At 44.9% G+C, this 20,125-nt stretch overlaps 1 protein-coding gene across 1 annotated transcript; it reads left to right on the top strand.

Moving 5' to 3' along the window:
• The first annotated feature begins 14,195 nt into the window (after positions 1-14,195).
• LOC105698973 (basic proline-rich protein-like) lies at positions 14,196-20,029 on the top strand. The gene is made up of 6 exons (XM_023432600.1): positions 14,196-14,295; positions 15,546-15,686; positions 15,912-16,274; positions 16,733-16,875; positions 18,682-19,583; positions 19,939-20,029. The coding sequence occupies exons 1-6, from the start codon at positions 14,196-14,198 to the stop codon at positions 20,027-20,029; spliced, it is 1,740 nt and encodes a 579-aa protein (XP_023288368.1).
• The last annotated feature ends 96 nt before the right edge of the window (positions 20,030-20,125 follow it).

The following is a 20,125-nucleotide window of genomic DNA, read 5'->3' as shown; positions in this document are numbered from 1 at the left end:
GCTGATGAAAAGGACCCTGCGCTTCGTGCCAGGTTCTTGGTTAGGTCTTTTTAAGAATGGTTTTTCAAGTTGGTTATACGAATCGTTAAGGACTTCTTTTATACAATGTGAAAGGATTCCTGGGTTTCTGGCCTGATCTAAGGGAGATGTCCAAGTTTTCCTTAAGGGGTGTCAGAAGTTCAGATGAGACTCCTTGAAGATGTCTAGAGCTTGGTTTTGAAGATCTTGCATTAGCTGTTGGTACTCCCAGGATAGTTCTTCAAGATTGTCCTCTTGACGCCTTCGGGTATTTTTCAAGGCTTGGGGAGTGTTTCTTTAACGAATTTCTCGAGGGACCCTTTTTCCTTAAAGGAAGCCTCGCCAGGAGGGTGGTCTTGGAAAACATTCCTACCTTGTATGGGGTTTCGTGGAAACGTTCACCAGGATGTTGTTGTACAAACCTGGACCCCAGTTCCAGAGAATTCACGATTGTATGTCTACTAATAATATTCGCCTGCCTGCAGGACGAAGGATATTCATGAGACATCCAGGCACCCAAGCTCACGATCCGGATGTGGTCGCGTATTGAGTCATGCCAATATTTTAATTCGAATTTAATTTAATACTATTTATAATCTCGAGAAACAATCTCCACCGTGAAATCAGGTACAGGATCATCCCCAGACGCTTTTGTAAAATTAAAAGCATATCCATGATTTAAAGGACCGTTTTTAAGTATTTTTAATATCTCCACGTGAGAACTTTTATATATTTCAACCTGGGAGGTCCTCGGATCTTCGTCGAGGTGTCTTCCACTGCCTCTGGATGCCTCTGAATTTCGCGACGAATATCGCGTAAGCCTTCTATTTTACTCATCTTTATTAATCTTTTTTTCGCGCGAAAAGAAACCGAGAAGTGACGGTTGAAAGAGAAAAGGAGAGCCATGAGAAAAGCCTCATCGGACACGCATATTCGATCTACTTAGCGCCGCACGCCAATTATGGCGATCGATTCGCATTATTCACGGACTGCGCATCTCTCGGCCTCGAGGGCTCCTATAGGATAAAAGTGCCAATCGATCGGGAATAAATTATGGGCCGACTAGCACATGTATTACGAACTAGCACATTTTATTCCACCGACAAACCCTGGCCAAGGGCCCACATAAATCTCGAAATAATTACAGAGCGGGAACTTGGCACTGGCGTAAGTGTTTCCGATTAATTGCGATCTGACTAGAAAATAAATAGCCTTATGTGCTCATTCATTACTCTCTTTTCCGTTTAATATTTTCCGCATCTCTCAACTCTAACCATCTCGATAATGCCATTTCTCGCCATCCCTACTCTACATGCTGATTTTATCCCCCGAACTAATGGATCTCCTCTTTTCTTCTGTTTTAGTGCATCTTCTTTCGAAGAAATTCTACATGCTCGACTAATTTAACATTTTCATTTTTCATTTTAAATCTTCTACGTCCCTTTTCTAGGTGTTCTCGGTAAACATATTTTCCGGGATTTTTGTTCTCATCCGCTGATTTTATTTCTTTCATTTACTGTATCTCCTTATTTTCTCTGGTTTAGTGCATCTCCTTCTCCACTCCAATTTAGTACATCTCTTTTTAAAAAATTGTGTATTGTTATATATCCTTTCTCTATTTTATATCCTCTAGCTCCTCTCTTCTCGCTATTCTCGATAAACTCACTTTTCGGCATTCCTGCTCTCACTAGCTGGTTTTATTTTCCAGTTTAGTGCGTCCCCTTTTCTCCGGATTGCAGCGGGAAGATCTTTGAAGGCCTCGGAGGAAAGGCCCGAGCTGGACCTAGGAGAAGCTGCGTTTTGTGCCTCGGAGAACGGCGAACGGGGCTGTGATTTTTGCTCGTTAAGTTTCATCCCGACGATACATCTGCTTCGGCCGAGGCGAAGTTCATTTTTTCCCAAAGAGAGCCGGCCTTCACGGTTTCTTTCCCCCTAGGAACGCATTTTCGAGCGATGAGTCGGTGAAAATAAATCCTGAAGTGCCCCGGGAGAACGAACCGTTAAATTCGCGAGATCGCCGGCTCTTGAGCGATTACACGCGAGCGATTCGCCGGAACTAACGCGAAGCCTCGTCCATTGAAGAGCGAGAAGGAAATCGAGGAAGAAATCACGATTTTAGAATTTTCGCAAATTCACCGACGGTGAATCGAGAAGCGATCGAAGCGTGTCCGGAAAATAAATTGCGCTCATTTATATCCTTTCTGTCCTGTAATCAAATTTTAGTACGTGGGAAATAGCTCGTGCTTGTGATTAATGGCATCCATTAATGAATGGAAAGGTGATCGTAAAAGAAATGAATTTTTAATTTCTTAGGAATCTTCAATGGCCCGATTGAGACATCATTCATCGGCAGTCTTCTAAAAGACAAATTACCTATTTTACATAGAGATTAAGTTTCCGTCGTAAGAGAATCATATGCATTATCATTACTCTCAATTTTTAATTCCGTGGATTGAGATCTTTCGCGTTAATTTTAGTCAAAGTCACCGAGACATACTTTTTGCAAAGGGGAGAGTGAATGATAAAAACCACAAAAGAGCCTTTCAGAAATGTTGAAATCCTCTTCGTTATTGATATCAAGACCACAACAACAGAGAAACTCGTCGTAGGAAGTTGTCTCTGACCATTTTCATTTTAGAAATTTAGCCTTGAGTAATTTCGCTAATTTTTGAAATTCCTGAGGACGGTCCACAAGGTGCGCTCGTTGCGAAAGGAAGTCGAAGAGTCGCGCGTTCGACTATCGCGACGATCTCCGCGAGCGGTGAGAACGGTCACGAGAGAGGAAATAGGATTTAAGAATGAAACAATACCTCGCTCGCTTTCGAAAGCCTCACTGCGAAGCGCGGGTCCCACCCTGAATTACGAAAGACAACTCCTAATCGTGCCCGAGTACCTTAACATGACGTCGCGAAATTGTTTCATCGCCTTTTGACAGTAAAGGCGCCCTCTAATAAGCAGAATCCTCGAATGTGATGATTTTCTAATTTCGGTTCTAAGACAACACTATTTCGAGGGTTTCCCGGTGTGCGTATCACAAATTGTGACACCTCGAGAGCCCTTAGATAGCAAAAAGTCGTCACACTTCCTTCGAAAGTAATTACTGAAACCTTCGCTAAAGCGCTCCCCTTCATTTTGCGCAGTTGCATAATGACGGAGGAGGCAAAGAAACAAACAAATTGTCGATTCCCTTTTTTCACTTTTAACTGTACATAAGAGAATAAGTTCAAAGAAAGCGGTTCGAGAACTTTTTCAACCTCAGTTCGGAAACAAAACGGACTTCCAGCGATCGTTACATCGATTGCACCGTTTTATGCCATTTTTTACAGTTTTCCTCATCTTGGATACGGATGACTTGTAACTAATCGAGGACACAATTAAGGAGAATTTCATTTATTTGGAAATTTGGAAAGTAAGAGAATGCCTTTCATTGGAAATGTTGAGTGACAGCCTTCGCAGGTGATTTCCAAAATGAGGATTTGCAGTGAAGGTAATTCCTCGAGTTTGGAATTTCGAAAGAGCACTTTTCTTGAAAACGACGTGGACTGTATAAACGACTCTCGAATATGGCACCACCCAATAAATAAAAAGCTCCATCTTTGGATTTGTCTTAATAGCCACACATTTTATCGAAGAACATGTAATAATCCGTGAAAAATGATTGCTTATCACGCTACCTTTAGTCCTAAAAATGTCTCCACAATGGCGCGCTTCGTTGGAAGATCCTGAAATCGAAACGTCGAAAGTAAAAGCGGCTTTCATCAAAGACCGAAGTGATAGTACCGTTCTATCGGGTTTCTATGTCTATCGGACTTCTTCGAGACTATACCATAGTGAAACATTTCTATCTCCGTCCAACATTTACCCCTCTTTTACGGCTTTCCTTCCATCTATTCTGCCCCTTGCTCCGGCAACCCGGCGTACACCGCGGTATATCCGGCAGCATGTAGTCACGAGCCGCACTCATACATATTACCATAATTCATGAGGGGGCTATCTCCACTCGGAAAGTCTACTTATAAACTTTTAGTCGTGACAAGGTGCGAATCTGGCCGCTTATGATAGGAGCGAGTTGTATGCACCGGTGAATCAAGATTTATGTTCCACGGGATAACAACATTGTATCACATAATTCCACCTGTCAGTTCTCGTACTCCCAGCCAGAAGGTAAATCACGAATACAGCTAGCCATCCGATACGAATAATTTTCTGAAAGTAAAGTTGTAAGAGAAAGATCTTCCCGACACGTGAAAGAATTTTCGAGTAATTTCACCCTCGATAAAAGTCCCTCGAATTTTGTCTAAATTCATGGGGACCATTTCAGCTGTAGTCTCCAATCGAGCCGTTCCATACCGTGACAAGGGATGGATATATCACCGGTTTGGTATCAGTAAAGTGAATACATCCCAGGGAATGAAGATTTAAGCCTCTTGAGATATCGTTTCGTCGTTTCGTTGCACCTGTCGGCTTGGGTACTTGCTTCAGGGACGTAAATCAAGAATGGTACGGCCCTCCGTTAAGAATGGGTTACAGAAGAGAGGGATCTACAATAACTTCATCTAGAAAAAAGGAGACATGGGATCTCGATAAATTTCGCTAGAGAAAATTCACTAGATGATTATAAATACAAACGTTTAATAAAAATTGGAACCGTTCTTAGAATATTTCAAGTTTCAATGATCTGGGACTCAGTTTTCACACATTTTGCGTACTATTCTTTATTCTTCACATTTTTAACACATTAACTTATCCTAACTTATATTTCTCCTCCTGACTCGTATCTATACTCTAAGCTCGATAGGGATACCAAGGGACCGATCCATCTCGAGTTAAATTTATCCCAAAATAAAAGACAAACTCCTTGTAGCGCATCGGCGAGAAAAACCGCCTGACTGGAATCGCTAACAAGACCATCAGGACGAATGCAGGATAAAGTCCATCGTGGCGAACCATTGAGAAAAAGCGTACATCGGAATTACCAATGAGAGCACCGGCACAAATTTATTCGTAGGTGGATCGAGCGGCCCTTATCCTTGCGGAGGAGGCAAACTATGTACGCGATGTACACGAAGTACCCGAGGTACGCGATGTACGCGATGTACCCAGGTTTACCGACAGGATCATTCACCTTACGAGTTGCTGGGAAGCTAGGCGATCTTGTTGCTCCCTTGGGATTGTCTTACGTACAATAAAACCGGATAACAGACGAGGGGATCTAGATCGGGCTGTGTAGGATTGACAGTGAAGGATTCACGAGGACGATCAAAGGCGATTTGCGGCTATTCGCGCAGCTACTCGCGACCATTCGCGGTCGAGCACAGCCCATGGAGTAGAAGAGAAGAACGTCCTCCAGAGGAGAACGAACTCGAGCCGAAGGAATGTAGACTAAGGGGAGAACTAAGGGTCGAATTCGAGGCATCCTTTGCCGGCATCCTTCGAAGGTCGTCTAGAGATTCTAAATCCTTCAGGATTTAGGAGCACCCCTGGGAGGTACCCATAATATTTATTGAACTGTTCCATATACTCGCGGACAAATTTGTGGAGGTTCAAAAAGAAATTATCTGGACGAGACGGACCACGTATTAATTAATAACGTATCATTAATTAACACCCGATACCGTTGATCACTTCTGCCCATCTTTTCTACGGTTTTATTTAAACCAGCAATTATCTCCAAAGAGAATTCCTCCTGCAAAGAAATTTGTTCTCGAACTTATGGAACGACCCAATGATATGAATTATGCTAATTTTCCTCGTAAGTGTAATGTTTAATTTCTTGCGTCATTTTACCATTAGAGAACAACCGCGCGTATTGGTTTTTAGCTATCCTTTCGAAGAGGTAACTAGTAAAGCTAATATTAATTATAAATTGAGGAATTATGAAAAAATTAGGAGCATGATTTTAAGATTATGCGAGCATTTTCATATTTCATATTTATAATGTGAGGCACGTCCTGTTGAGAAATGCGAACCCGAGGAGGAAGAATACAGAGTGGCGAATCGCAGGTAAGTTTGGGAGCCGTCTAGGGACCCTAAATCCTGCAGGATAAAGCTGGGATATTCTAGTCTCATGACGCATGCTTTTCCTTGTAGCCGGTGGATGTCCGATGGCGGTTCTGCCAGACGTTTGAGAATTCGGAACGCCTCGATTTTTGTAGAAACCTTTGGCTGGATTATTTTTGTATGATATATTTATGGGCGGACTGAGAGTCAAACACTCTTCGAATGTCGTCCGGAGACGCGCGATCCTACAATACGATCAGCGTTTATTTTAATCCTTTGATCGATGCTCGTACATAACCTCGTTGCACATCTTGCATCGTGAAGGTGCATCGTCAGAAGACGACTCGACAGAGTTTAGCAACTAATATTTTCCTCCAATTTATGGGTCCCTTTGTTAATTTATTTTCGCCGAGCCAGCCCGATAATCTGCTGATGTGTATTTTTTAAGGTCAATTACCGGTTCCCCAATATGGCTGACAATGGTTCGGCTGCATTCCCTGTAAACAAAGTTTTACTGGGGAATTAAAAGTACAAATAACAACACTGATCTTTAAAACCTTTAACCCATTAATTTCTGTCCACTTGTTAACCATGGAACGCAGGATGCGAAAAACGACGTCCTTAATGATGTTCTCGTTTGGAGATTTCATATCCATTCTTCTGTCCTCTTTGCAACTAATTGTTTCCTCGCCGCACTATAACTCGGGCACTTTTTAGAAGCCAAGCAATCACCTTCGCGAGTTCTGCCCTGGAAATAAAAGGAGATTGAAAATTAAAAAGTTCGGTAAACTAGCTTGTTCTCGTGTTCGCCGCCAAGGGAAAGGGTGCGAGGTGGAGGAACACACGAAATCAACGAACGACGAACCGGATTCGAGAGGGCCTTCGAAGGTCGGTCGGCTTCAAGAAATCCTTCAGGACACCCTGGTAAATTCTTCTTCAAGAGTGATGATGTAAGGGGTCCTGTCAGGGTACATGCCAACGTAATTAGTGGCCTCCCGTGCAATAAGACGACCTCGCGCAGCTAGTCTGATGAAGATCCAACTATATCCCCTTATGCCATAATATGCTCCCTTCCCTCTCCATACAAATAATTAGATCATTTTCCAACTCTTTAAACACATCCATCGATCTAATCGTAATTAAATATCCATTTTCAGGAATAAATAAATGAACGCGTTTTTTGTATTTGGGGTTAATTAGAAAGAGTTCCTAGGGAAGGAGTGGATTCACCAGGTTAAAGGTCAGCCAGCTTCCCGAAATCTTCCAGGATACCCTGGTAAATTCTAATTCTAAGATGAATGGCGCAAGGGGTCCTAGCAGGCGAGGGTGGAGAAGCCTCCAGGGAGTCTGACCGAGAGCAAGGACCGCTGGTCCTTGACGCGTCCGCGCCCTCCCCGCGGTCTCTTCTCTCTTTCCCGCCCCCTAGGGCCGCGATAGTTCTCTCTTCCTCCAGCGCGGCAACGCCTTTTTGCCCCTCCACCAGCTGCCCGGCCGCGCTCCGTCCTTTGCCTGGTTTTTAACCGTCTTATTGTCTCAGCCCGAAGAACTGCCGGCTCCCTTCCCAGGAATGCATCCGCTTCATTAGCGCATTTAGCCGAGGGCATCCTCCGAGGCGAATCCCAGGCAAATCTCTGCCGAATGTCGGTCCCAAAGCCGCGAGTTGCGTCGCCATATTTGCACGCCGCATTCGTCCTTGCGCGACGACGTACCCATCGTTAAAAATTAAATTGCACGTTAAAGACCCGCCCTAAAACTCTGACAGGCAACGAGATCACGTATCTGCATTTGGTAGGATCAAAAAAGTTCCGGCTGCTTATTTTTTTCGTCACATGATTACAGCGGTGATGTCTTTTGAAGTTATGGGACAGGCTAAATCCTCGCTAATGTCGACCCTCGATGCAAAACGACTGCTAAATTTATCAAACCCTAAAATTATATCCACTTTATCATTACACTTTGTTAAAAAAAATCCTCCCAAGCAAATCTCTACCAAAATTCTACGCCGCGAGTTCCGTCGCCATTTTGCACTCCGCGTTAAAAAATTCCACGTTAAAAACCCGCCCCTAAAACTTTGCGAGGAAAGAAATCTCACTTTTGCATTTCTGCAGGATTCAACGACTGGTAGGACCCGGAAGGTTCCATTCACTTCCCCTTCTTGTCACATAAACATGGCGGCGACCCACCTCAGGATTATGCGGCACACTAAGGGCCCGAAAATATTGAACATAAGTGCAGAACGATTGCCCGTTTCGTCGAATTTTAAAATTGCATTCCCTTTATTAGCACATTTAGTTGAGGAAATCCTGCCAGACAGATCCTTACCGAATTTCGGTCCCGAGGTCGCCGGTTACACCGCCATATTTGTATGCCGCGAGCGATTCTCGCGCTACGACGTGCCTCTCGTTAAAAATTAAAACCCGAGGCAAAACCCGGGAACGCGATTTCTTTTCCCCATTTCTACGTACTTTTGTCCGCGTTTTGAGAGTCCCGAAAGGTTCCGTGCACTCCTCGTTTTTGCCGCATAAGTATGGCGGAGGTGCGTCTCGAGATTACGGTAAGTGGCTTGACCCTTCCTTTTCAGCCGGTTCGGGGTCCGTATATTGAACCTGAACACGAAACGATTACCTAATTTATCGACTCTGGGTCGAGTCGTGCCTCCCGGGACGCCCATTTTCAAAGCGCGACTCTACTCGACGTAATTTTACGCACTTATCCGCTCTTTTGTACGTTTTTCAGCGCCCCTCCGAAGTCCTCGGAAACCGCGTTTCCCGGCCGGTGGTTCCTCCTTTTCGCCTCGTAAGTATGGCGGAGGTACTCCCGGAGATTACGTTAAGTGTAGCTTCTTCTTCAACTTCTCCCTCACCTGGGTGTATTGAAACCAAAGACAGACCAATTACTTAATTTACTGACCGCAAGTCGAATTATACTTCACAGGTCGCACGGGCTAAAAGCCTAAAATAATCTCCGAATAAAGACACCGAATGAAACAAGCAAGAACATATGAAAAAAAAAAATGGTTCCCTCAAACAACGTCTCGCCCATTGGGATGCATTTTCATCTAAAGTTTCATTCTTGATCGGTTTCATATCACCTATATTTGTCCACACAAAAGACCAATTATATATTTTTTCCAGTCTCTCCTCCCACTCTTGAGCATCTTATCGACTCTCTGCGAGGTATGTTCATAAAATACTTTTTCATCGTCTCAGATGAATCAGCCAACGAAATGTTGAAGATATGCATATGAATCTCCATTCCCGCCCACGAGCATTCCAGGTTGACTTACTATTTTGGCCGTCATTATGCATAATCATTGCATCTTCTCGGTGTCGCTGGCTGCGTCCTCGCACGCTGCATCGGTCAGGAACGCGTCGTTTACTTTTATGTTTAATTTATTCTCCGAGGCGAGTTATGCTTTTCGAGACTCGCTCTGGTCAGATTATAAAGAGCGCTTCTGCCCATTGAGTAATCGCCCGAAAGGAGGTGGGTGAAGAGGAGACGCGAGTGGAATCGCGGGATCGAGGATGACCGCGGTTTCGTTAACCTCATCGGCGCTCACCATCTTCCTGGGAAGCCGTAGCAGGGAATTCACCGAGGTCAATGACTCCCTCCCAGTAAAGGAAGATATCTCTTCTCCCCGCGAATTCGTTATTTACAGAAGAGCGGCTCCGGGGACCTCGACTCGGCCACTTCGATGCGGATCTCTTGTACGGCTCGGGGAAAAAAATTCACCTGCAAACAGTCCGGCTGCATTTATACTCTCGCTTGGGGATTATCGGCAGGATTCTAACGTTTTATGGAAATTAAATAACCCGGTGGGTGGCTTCCCGTTATTCCGAATTATGCACGCTGAATTCGAAATCCCGTCACTGGCCTAAGAATGGAATACTCGTGCGCCTTACTTGTAACATTATAACGTGGCGATAAACAAATAGAATCATTGGACAGTGACAAAAAATTTGGTAAGAGATTTTACGAAGCGGTGTCATTGTTATATAGAAGGATAAATATCTCAGATAGAAATTCATGATTATTATATGATGAGGGAAATCGATTTACAAACTATTTCCGGACCATTTCCTGCGTGAAATGCCTGCAATGTATGTACGCATATTGTACAATAAATTTGAACAAAATTTTCCGGCGAATTTTTCATAAATGGTTGTAGCAATATATTTACCGGGTACTTGAGTCATATGCCAGTTATGCCACGAACGACATTTATGAAGTGAAAATTTGAGAGTGAGGACTCATAAGCAACGCCCTCATGACTCATTTCATGATCCTTTGTGAAGCTAATTTGATGGAAGTTTTCCATCACTTTGTCTATCTGGGATTGGAATATTTGTAATGGTACTTTTCATGTTTTAATATTTATTATCTAAGTTAAGAGTATGATCGGTGTAGGGAGTAAGTATTACAACCTTTCGTTATGTTTATGTTTCCTCCCATTAAGAGGGAAAGCTATGCGAGTGCCTGCAGGTTAAGATTTACAGTTTCCTTGGAGAAAAACGAGCCGCAAACGACAGGATGATGTAGTGAGTCTCAGAGCCAAGAAGCTGTAATTATTTCATCTTAATTCGACCTTGCGGCGAGACCTTGATGAAGACGATGATGATGTTTCAAGACGAGTTAGGGAGAAAAATGTAGCATCAAATGAAGAGGCCCGATCTTGATGGGAATTATACGGCCAGGTTATTTCGCCTCGCTTCCTCTTGCGGGTAATTACGATACCAGGGGTATAATTACCGCAGCGATTAGAACGTTTCCCTTATTACAGGAACTGGTAAAATTTCTGTTCCGTCCCGCGAGGAGGGCATCGACTCTGAATTTGCATAAGCGCCTGATTCATTAAGCTGCTCGAACGAAATAACCCGCAGCTTATTAATCATTTCCTTCATACAAAACTTATTGGAAAATTGCATTCATCCATTTATTTATTTATTTATTTTAAATTAGAATATAAAGTCCATACTTTTGGACCTATACGTCTCGGCTTTCGTCCATGTTCTAAATTATAATAAACCAAATATCAAGTGCAAACGAAATTTTAAATTCGGCTCGACATATTTCAGATGTCGGAGTTTTCATCGAATTCACCTCGCAGGATCGAATTAAGAGCGAAGATCTCTGAAGGGCGATGGAGTATTCCGAGCCGGTTGGCCTAAGTGGGACCAGGCTTGCCAAAATGAATAGTTTGCGAGAGGTGTCTTGTAGCAGGACCAGGCTCGATCTTTTTCTTCGTTTCCCTTTGCCCTGCGGTTCGTTTTAAAGGTTCTTCTCGACTCTTTGCCCGGCATTCTTCGCCGAGGTTCCTAGACCGGACACCCGTTGGACGACGAAACGGAGAACCTGGAGAACCGAAACCAATCGAGAGCACGCTGTTGGACATGGCATCGGAGAAAACATCACCGGCTAGGCTGTCCTGAGGAGATTTTCACGAAACTTTGATATTGAAACGACATCCAGGTGACAAATTGCCCGTCGAAGCACCTCGAGCCGCGGCCTTAAGGTCCGCTCTCTTCAGGGTCAACTTCCGGCGCGAGACCTCGAGGATCTGGCCTTATACGTGGCCTACGGGGATTCGAGTCACGATCTCTCCTAGAGGAGAAACATCCATTACAGCAGCCGATCGGCCGGGACTTTTGCCATTGTGGCGTCGTCCGCGGCTAAAGAGTAGCATTCCGCATCACCGCTTTTGGCGAACGTCGAAGAGCCGGGAATCGCACGGCGAGCCGAGAACTCTGAATCGCCGTCGAAGAGCGCCATGTTGCTGGGGAGGAGAATCTCCAGGAAAAGGATTTTTCTCCAGAATCCTCTTTGCAGAGGCGGGTCCCGGGACACGGCGGCTTTGAATTTTTTCAACGAGGAAATGGAGAAGCTTGACTGTTCTTATTCTCTCGGCGCGTCCCGGAATTACGCTGGCTTTTGATGACTGATGGTTGAGGGGAAAATCAAGAATAAAAAAGTTAATCCAGCTTGCAGACGCAAATATCTGTTCTTAAGGGTTTTAGGGTAATCTTGATACTTCCTTATGACATCTCGGTGGAAGGGAACTGAGAATAAAAAGGATTTCTTCCTGGATCTGGTTTTAGGATTCGGCGGTTTTCGGGTGATCCTAAGTTTTTCCTTGTAGGCTCGTAATGGAGGGGAATTCAGGGAATGAAAAAGGTTCTTTTTATTTTCGAAGATTTAGGATGTTGTGGTTAAGGAAACGTGGAGAGAAGATTCCACTTGGTGAAGAGGACTTTCAGAGCAAGCAGCGTCGTTACTCCACTCTTTTTCTCGCGACCTTGGCGACGAAGGGATCCAAGAAAACGAGATCCTCCTTGCGGAGGCAGGTTTCGGGCTTGCGCGGGTTCGGATGGTCCTGGCCTCTTCCTGATTGCCTCCAAGTCGAGGAAACCGGATAATAAAATCGCGGAATGACGCCACCGGACCCGGGGCTGCAGTGGGATTACAGAACGGGCCAACGCAATCACAGGTTTGACTTTTCGTCCCTTACCTCCCCGTTGGAATTCTTTCAGGGGACAAACCCGCGCACTGCCGGACAACATTCCCAATAATTAAAATTATTTAATCGGTCCTGCCGTCCCACTTTTCAATATTATAACAATATTTTTGAACACCTGAAACATTCCACATTCATAAGACATGGTTCCCCCGCATTCTTTCACCTAAGTGGAAGTTATTCCAATCATGGGGTAATTACAGATATCTTTTGTTATTTATTAGCGAATGGTCCCTGCTTTTAGGGACACGATATGCTCTGCTCATTATGCCTGTATCGTGAAAGCCTTCAAATTTCGTCAAGTGGATGGGGGATGTAATGCCCGATAGTGCTCGAACTCGACGTAATTAATTGATCAAGGTAATCTTGTTGGTCTTTTTATTTTTTTTTCTTAACTTGGAGGTAGCCAATCAGCCCTGGGGATTTTATGAGAGTTCAGATTCCCAGAAATAGGACTCGCCTTTTGATATCGATCCTAAGTGGGGTTCAAGACCCGGTATAGTAGGATCTAGATACTGCTTTAATCAGCACCGAGTGCGTAGGAATGGTACACTCTCGGTGTAGCCACTCCTCATCAACTACCATCTGCATTCCACGGTCAATGGCGTCGTTTCGGAATCCGGAAAATGGGAACCAGGGAAAATTTACAGCTTGCCGATCCTGACACTTGGCGTCCGCTGTAACCAAGAAATAGTACCCCATCTCCAGTCTGAAACATCCAGCTTCCCATTCCGGTATCGGGCTAGCAATGAAAGGGCATCCACCGTTTCCTTCAACCACCGAATCAACCCCATCTCCACCGTCAATCTTCAAACCAATGTAACAGTTCTTCTCCTTTATCTAAAAGCACCTATCACGCGGTTCACTGTGCCCCTTGAGGTACACCTTCCCAAGAGCCACCATCAATCCTCCTCCCTCTTCAAGGAGATTATCTCCAGAAAACGTATCATTTAGAACACGATAGCACAAAGTAACGAATACCCGCGAATTCATCAATAATCACGACCCTATCACCTATCACCCCCTACATGGCAAGGAAATTCATTTCATCTCCAGCTCCATCCGAGAACCTAACCCACGAATCCAGAGAATGAGGAAATCCCACCGATTCGCCTATAAAACGTAGTCAGCAGTACAATGTCTCGTATTCTAAGTCCCTCGGTCTCTCATCGTCCACCATCAGCATTCCATCGGCTATTCGGAGCGATGATCCTTCGAAACGGCGTCGAGGAGTCGTTGCGTCCTCCGCGTTCCCGAAACGGCCTGATATGAATATCGTCGGCGGTCTCGGCGAGGTATGCAGGACATACGTGCGAGGAGGTTTGCATATTCGAGTGCCTTGACCAGACCTTTTCGGCAGAGCACAGGTGGGGGACCTGGCGAAGACGTTGCACTTCTTGCGTGCAAGAGGCGAGGTCCTGAGCCCGGGTAATTGGGGTCCTTCGGCTCCTGCGGCCAGTGGTGGGGGCCGCCCTATGTAAGCCCTCGGACGGCCGGGGTCCAGCCCACAGCATCAGGACGCGACCCCAAGGACTCCAAGCGGGCCTCCCTCTCCCGGTGCGATCCTCTCGACTTAACAGGATTACGCGAGGACCCGCCTCTCCAGAGTCTCACGGGGATCCCAACCGAGACCACTGTCGGACCTGCCTCGGCCCTCGGGGACGAAATGTTACGAGCGATACTCATCTGCGCCCTGCCGATCGCCGTGCTCGCGGTCGGCCGCACTTCCCACCGCAGACAAGCGCCCTTTTCTCGACAACCAGAAGGTGAGTACCCGTACTACTACTCCGGGAGTTTGCGAGCGTTCCGGGTGTCTTGACGAGACGAGGGATTTTAATCGGACCTCCGGTGAAGGGGTCGTCGAGGGTGGTCCGGAGACCGCTGGAGAACGCTGGAGAACGCATCGGAGATCCCGCGGCGTGGGCTGAGATCGTGGGCGCGATCTTGAATTCATCTTGACACATCTTTCAGATTAGGGGAAAAATCGAATTCTATGGAAATGGGGCCTTCGATGTATTTTTTATTGTATGGTACATTCTTTTCCGTTTTTCCGAATTTTTTATACGTGTAACCAAGGGTTCTTTCACGTGAGTTCTGGGTCGTGATTGCTAGGTGGTGCTTGACTAGTGCTATGTTATAAATATGAAAAATGTTCGCCAATATTTTTTCTTCGACTATGACAAGTCGGCTCGTGGCAATTTTTTTGTGTGGTGAAGTATGTGATCGCAAAATTGAAGATCGATTATGGAACGCTTTCCGCGATGTGCGCTGATGTTTGAAAAAAGGTTTGAAGTTTTAGAAGGTGGATTGCTTCCATTTTTCACTCGATAACCGACTGTGCATATAATTCTGTTTTACTTGAACGTATTAACGATGAGCTGGAATGTGCATAGCTAAACCTACACCGCCCCCTTTTTTAATTACGAATTCAACTGTATAAAACCATTTTGTGATATATTTAAGGGGTTAGAATGGCTAATGTTTCCTGATGTCATATTTTTAAATATGAAGTTTTTTTATGAAATGTATGGACATGAAGTGAAGGATTGGTTTGGGGAACGGTTTGCACGCTGCGAACCCCAAGCTGAGATAATTTGCTTACCTTTTACTCGACTTTTTGGAACTGTCGACAACTCCTTCGGGAGGAAGAGCTTGTTCAGTGTTGCTAAACACGATGCGACACGGAAGGAGAACGTGCTAAAAGGTTCTCTTAAATTAAGCAAACCTTCTTCCACGTAATATGTCAACTTCACTTTTGTAAATTTACATCCTGCTGTCAGGTGTGCTACATAATTTTGCAACAATTTCCTGCAACATACGTAAATATCTTCACGAGTTCTGCGATCGTGATTTCATATCCTGTTTCATTTTGGTACAATTTTTTTAGGAATCTACTCCTAAATTAATAAAATTAAGCAACCTGATTTCATAAATGAAGAACATTTTTGCTGAAATATTAAATAATTTTCAGTCAGAGGGAGCTGTGATTAGTGTATCCTTGATCGTTCTGTTTTAGCAGCGGAGAACTTCTGGGATCATCGTCTTGGTGCCTGGAAAGATGACACGGTCGTGCAATATCCTGCGGTCGACTCGAATCATCAAGACTTTATAAAACCAGGAAGACAGTATTACCCTCCGCCTGGATCTGGTTACCCAGGTTCAGGTTATCCAGGATCTCCAGGTTCTCCAGGTTCTCCAGGGTCTCCAGGTTCTCCACCTTCTCCAGGCTCCCCTGGATCTCCTGGATCTCCTGGTTCTCCAGGCTCTCCTGGTTCCCCACCTTCTCCGGGTTCCCCGGGTTCTCCGGGTTCTCCGGGTTCTCCGGGTTCTCCAGGCTCTCCGCCTTCACCAGGTTCTCCAGGTTCTCCAGGTTCTCCAGGTTCTCCAGGTTCTCCAGGTTCTCCAGGCTCTCCAGGCTCTCCAGGTTCTCCAGGTTCTCCAGGTGAACCTGGAGAATCTGGTTCCCCAGGATTTCCAGACTCCTCAGGCTCTCCTGAGGTAGGAAACGAGATTCCTCGCCCAATAACCCAACCAACATCCACCGCTGCTCCAGTTTCACCTCCAGGCTGTCTCGCTCCCAGGGGACAGTTTCCCAGCCCCAACTCCTGCGCCAATTACCTAAACTGCTGGGACGACGTGGTGATAGAACAGCAGTGTCCCAACGGGCTCCTCTTCAACGAGCAAACCAGCTACTGCGACTTCGAGCACAACGTCAACTGCGGCAGTAGACCCGAACCGACTCCCAGTAAGTAACTGCATTATTAAAAAAGGTATTGTAATTTTAGATCATTTTTTGCAAATTTCATTCAGACATCGTGTACTAATTTTGCGACATTCTATCCATATATTTCGGTACGCAGGTATCATAAATTTATAACAGATATGTGACGTGTTATAGAATCCTATATTTATTTCGAAAATTTATAATAAACCTGTATTAATTCACTATTAAGACATCAAGTTTATAATTTTACTACGGTCTTAGGTACTAAAAGTGTAGGATATTTTATGAATATTTTTTTAATAATGCAGAACACCTTGAGCACTCCGAACGTTACAGCTCGCAAATTGCACCCCTAATGAATATCTCGGTACACCTCCGGGAGATTTACTACTCCGCTTTCTTTCGGCAGGCGTTTATAAGGTGTTAATGAGCCTAAACGAGGGGAAAGAATTAACGACACGCGAATGGTCTCGTTACAGAACCCTCGTTGCCACCTGGAGCCAACCGCTGTCCAGACCCCAATGGGCGTTACAGGAGCTCGACCAACTGCTCGGAATTCTACGTCTGCGTCTCCGGAAGGCCGGTCAAGTTCAACTGCCCTGCTGGACTCGTCTATAGTGACGTAAGGATCCATTCCTAGATCTCTCGTGATACTCGAATCTCGATCTTTTCGCGATATCCCGTGCGAACCGGATGCTCTGCGCGCTTTTCAAGGACCGGGACGTTCACCCGCCGAGATTTGCACCTACGTGAGGTAGCTTCCAACGCGTGGCGGGTCTTTGTCTACCGTCAGAAAAGTCACTTAGGTAATCTGGAAACTATTCATACTTAATTCCAACGACATGCCTTCACGGAGAAACGTTTCCGGCCGCGGGGATGGAAAAATCGGCGAGCTTAATGGAGGCTGACTCGTCTTGGGGAAGGTTTATGGGGAAAGTCATTAAAGACAGGTATCCTTGCACGGTGGGTAATGGGAGGTGTACAACTAGTCACGATAACGTTGGTACTATAAATAGGATTTAGGTAGAAAATATCATGAATTTATGTAGATTTTTAGCATGTTTTTATTGGGGGTAATGTAACAGAATTTTACATCTTTATTGGAGAAGGTAACGTCAGATCAGGAATATTTAAAAAATAGTTTTATAGCAATTCTTGGAATCGCTCTTTCGTCGTTTTGCTAGTCTAACTTACGTGGTGGAAAGAGGACTTGAAGTGATTTCAGATTCTTATCGACTAGGAGACATTTTGCCGAATACGTGATCGGGTGGTGAAGATTTGGTCGTTATGAGGTAACAGGAACCTTGAAGTTGAAGTCTTCTGACGAATTTCGGGACGTACGGGGATTATCAATGAGATATAAATATTCAGCTAGATCAATTGGCCTTTTCGGAGGTCGGAACGTTCACCCAAAATTTACACCAACGTGAGGTTATTTACAATTCGGGGTGTTTAGGATTTCCTGGTTGCTCTTCAAAAATCGCGAACATTGGTTGGCCTGATAAGTGGCTTAAATTTTTGGTGTCAAAAATATCCTGGATATAGATAAGATTATTTGTACATGTCGCACAAGCCTTAAGACACGGTTTTCCACCGTACGGACAATTTTAGGGAGATAGTACAAAATGGCGATCACGTTGTCACGATCGTGTTAAATTTATCCTGAACACAAGTCGGCTGTTACATATTGATGAGATCCTTGTCTTCGCCGTCAAGTAAACTTCGAAACATAGAAAATACTAAATGAGGAGTGTGCGGTCAAATCAATTAGTCTCCCCAAGGACCGAGACGTTCACCTGCAGATATTTGCACTTACGTGATGCAGATTTCAATACGAAGGATCAAGGAAAATCTCCGCTTCGTTCCGAGAGGTAGCTGGCTCTTCTGGAAAACGAAATATTAACTTTTACAGCCAATAAAGTGCTCTGGAAAAATCAGTTTTGCGAGACCGGATGATTAGTTCGATCTAGATAATCTCGTCCGCGCGATTACGGCGAGTGCTATTTATTGGTATGATAATAAACTTCCCGAGAGGCGTTATCACATGGTGATCACGTCCCCGAGAACGTGTTAAATTTACCCCGACGACACGGCGATCGTTGCATTCCAATGAGAACCTTGACTTTCCCTTCAGACAAATTCCTGAATTAACGAAATTCCACGTGAAGAGCAGATCCTGCCATTGAGAGTGAACTTGATGGAACCACTGTAAAGTGTCTTCAAATTTGAATAATTCTTCTCACGACCTCATTTTGATAAAGAATGTATTAGTCGTATGGTCATGAAATTATTTCAAGATGACTGCGCTTGTATTTTACAATCTGTTATTTTTTATCCGTTGTATTGACGTTTGTAATTTAAGCTACGGAAGTTATGACTTTTTAATTAATGCTGGCATTGATAATAACGATGGCTATATTAATTTTAGGAACTGGGGGTCTGCGACTACCCCTACAAGGTCGATTGTCAAGGCGCAGCAACGCCTCAGCCTGCATCACCAACTGAGGAGTCGAACGCGATAGAAGGACAGACGGAATCTTCGTCCAGTCCTGACGAATCCTCAGGATCGGAGTCATCGAGTCCTTCGGAAGGATCTGAGCCACCTAGTCCTCCACCAGGATCTGAGCCTTCCGGTCCCTCACCAGGATCTCAACCTTCTGCCCCCCCGCCAGGATCTCAGCCTTCTGGTCCCCCACCAGGATCTCAGCCTTCTGGTCCTCCATCAGGATCTCAACCTCCCAATCCCCCGCCAGGATCTCAACCTCCAGGTCCACCTTCGGGATCTCAACCTCCAGGTCCACCTTCGGGATCTCAGCCCTCTTACCCAGGAGCAGGATCTCAGCCATCCTATCCTGGAGCAGGATCTCAACCATCGTACCCTGGAGCAGGATCTCAACCCTCCTACCCTGGAGCAGGATCCCAGCCATCCTACCCTGGAGCGGGATCCCAACCATCCTATCCTGCACCTCAACCCTCGTATCCTGGATCCCAGCCCTCGTATCCTTCGGAATATTTCAGCAACCCTTGGTTACACTCGCAATCCTGGAACAGACACGCGGCAAGGGTAGAGCCTGGAAAGAAGTCACAGAATCAGCAGGAATCTGACCAGGGCAGCTCTGTTGCCGACGCGAATACGTGGAATTACGTAAGAGCCGTCCGGGCTGATCTTCTTAAGGTGCCTTGCGAAGATGGAAATGTACAGATGTTATCGGACTCCTGCAACAGCGTTTTTGTGTGCAGAAATCAACGACCCCAACTGGTTCAGTGTCCGTCTGATCTCATGTACGACGTCCCCTCGGATTCCTGCAAACTCGCCGCTCTGGCAAAATGGTAAGGAAAAGAATCAGAAATATCAGAGAAACCATCCTGATACGTAGATAAAAATAGTCATTCTACCTGTATCTATGATATAGTTCGACTCAACCGGAAACAGTATGTCAAAGAATATTTCAAACTGCCTTTCTTACTGTGGGAGCGGTATTTAAATTAGTAGTCTATCTTACTTTGGTCAGACCAAGTAGTGCCGATGAGCGGCTCAGTAGACGTGGTGGATCAATGACCAGACATTTATGTAGCGTTCAGATTCTTCCTTTCATTACTTTATCTTAAATTTATATTTACCACATTTCCATGCACTGTTCGAAACTTATTGTTCTAAACTTATATTTCTTAATTTCTTTATTAGTTACCAGAAGAAAGGAACGTTTTTACATTTTTTAAGAGTTCTAAAGAATTTTATGGAAGATTCAACTGGGGTCGACCCCAGACTGGCTTGATTGCACTTTTTTATTCGACCAATGGGTTCTACACTAACACACGTATAGAATTAAAGGGCCGGTTCTTGCACGCTAAGATCTTGATTTAACCTTTCC

The sequence above is a fragment of the Orussus abietinus genome, unplaced genomic scaffold (genome assembly GCF_000612105.2).
Source record: "Orussus abietinus isolate OABI.00-Male unplaced genomic scaffold, Oabi_2.0 scaffold44, whole genome shotgun sequence".
NCBI classification, from domain to species: Eukaryota; Metazoa; Arthropoda; class Insecta; order Hymenoptera; family Orussidae; genus Orussus; species Orussus abietinus.
This window is presented reverse-complemented; position numbering and strand designations above follow the sequence as displayed.

What these genes read in the sequence shown, in the direction of transcription:
- LOC105698973 (XM_023432600.1), top strand. Translation starts at nt 14,196, where the DNA reads ATGTTACGAGCGATACTCATCTGCGCCCTGCCGATCGCCGTGCTCGCG. An exon ending in CTTTTCTCGACAACCAGAAG is followed by an intron (nt 14,296 to 15,545) that starts GTGAGTACCCGT and finishes GTTCTGTTTTAG; the next exon opens with CAGCGGAGAACTTCTGGGAT. An exon ending in GCCTGGATCTGGTTACCCAG is followed by an intron (nt 15,687 to 15,911) that starts GTTCAGGTTATC and finishes GTTCTCCAGGTT; the next exon opens with CTCCAGGTTCTCCAGGTTCT.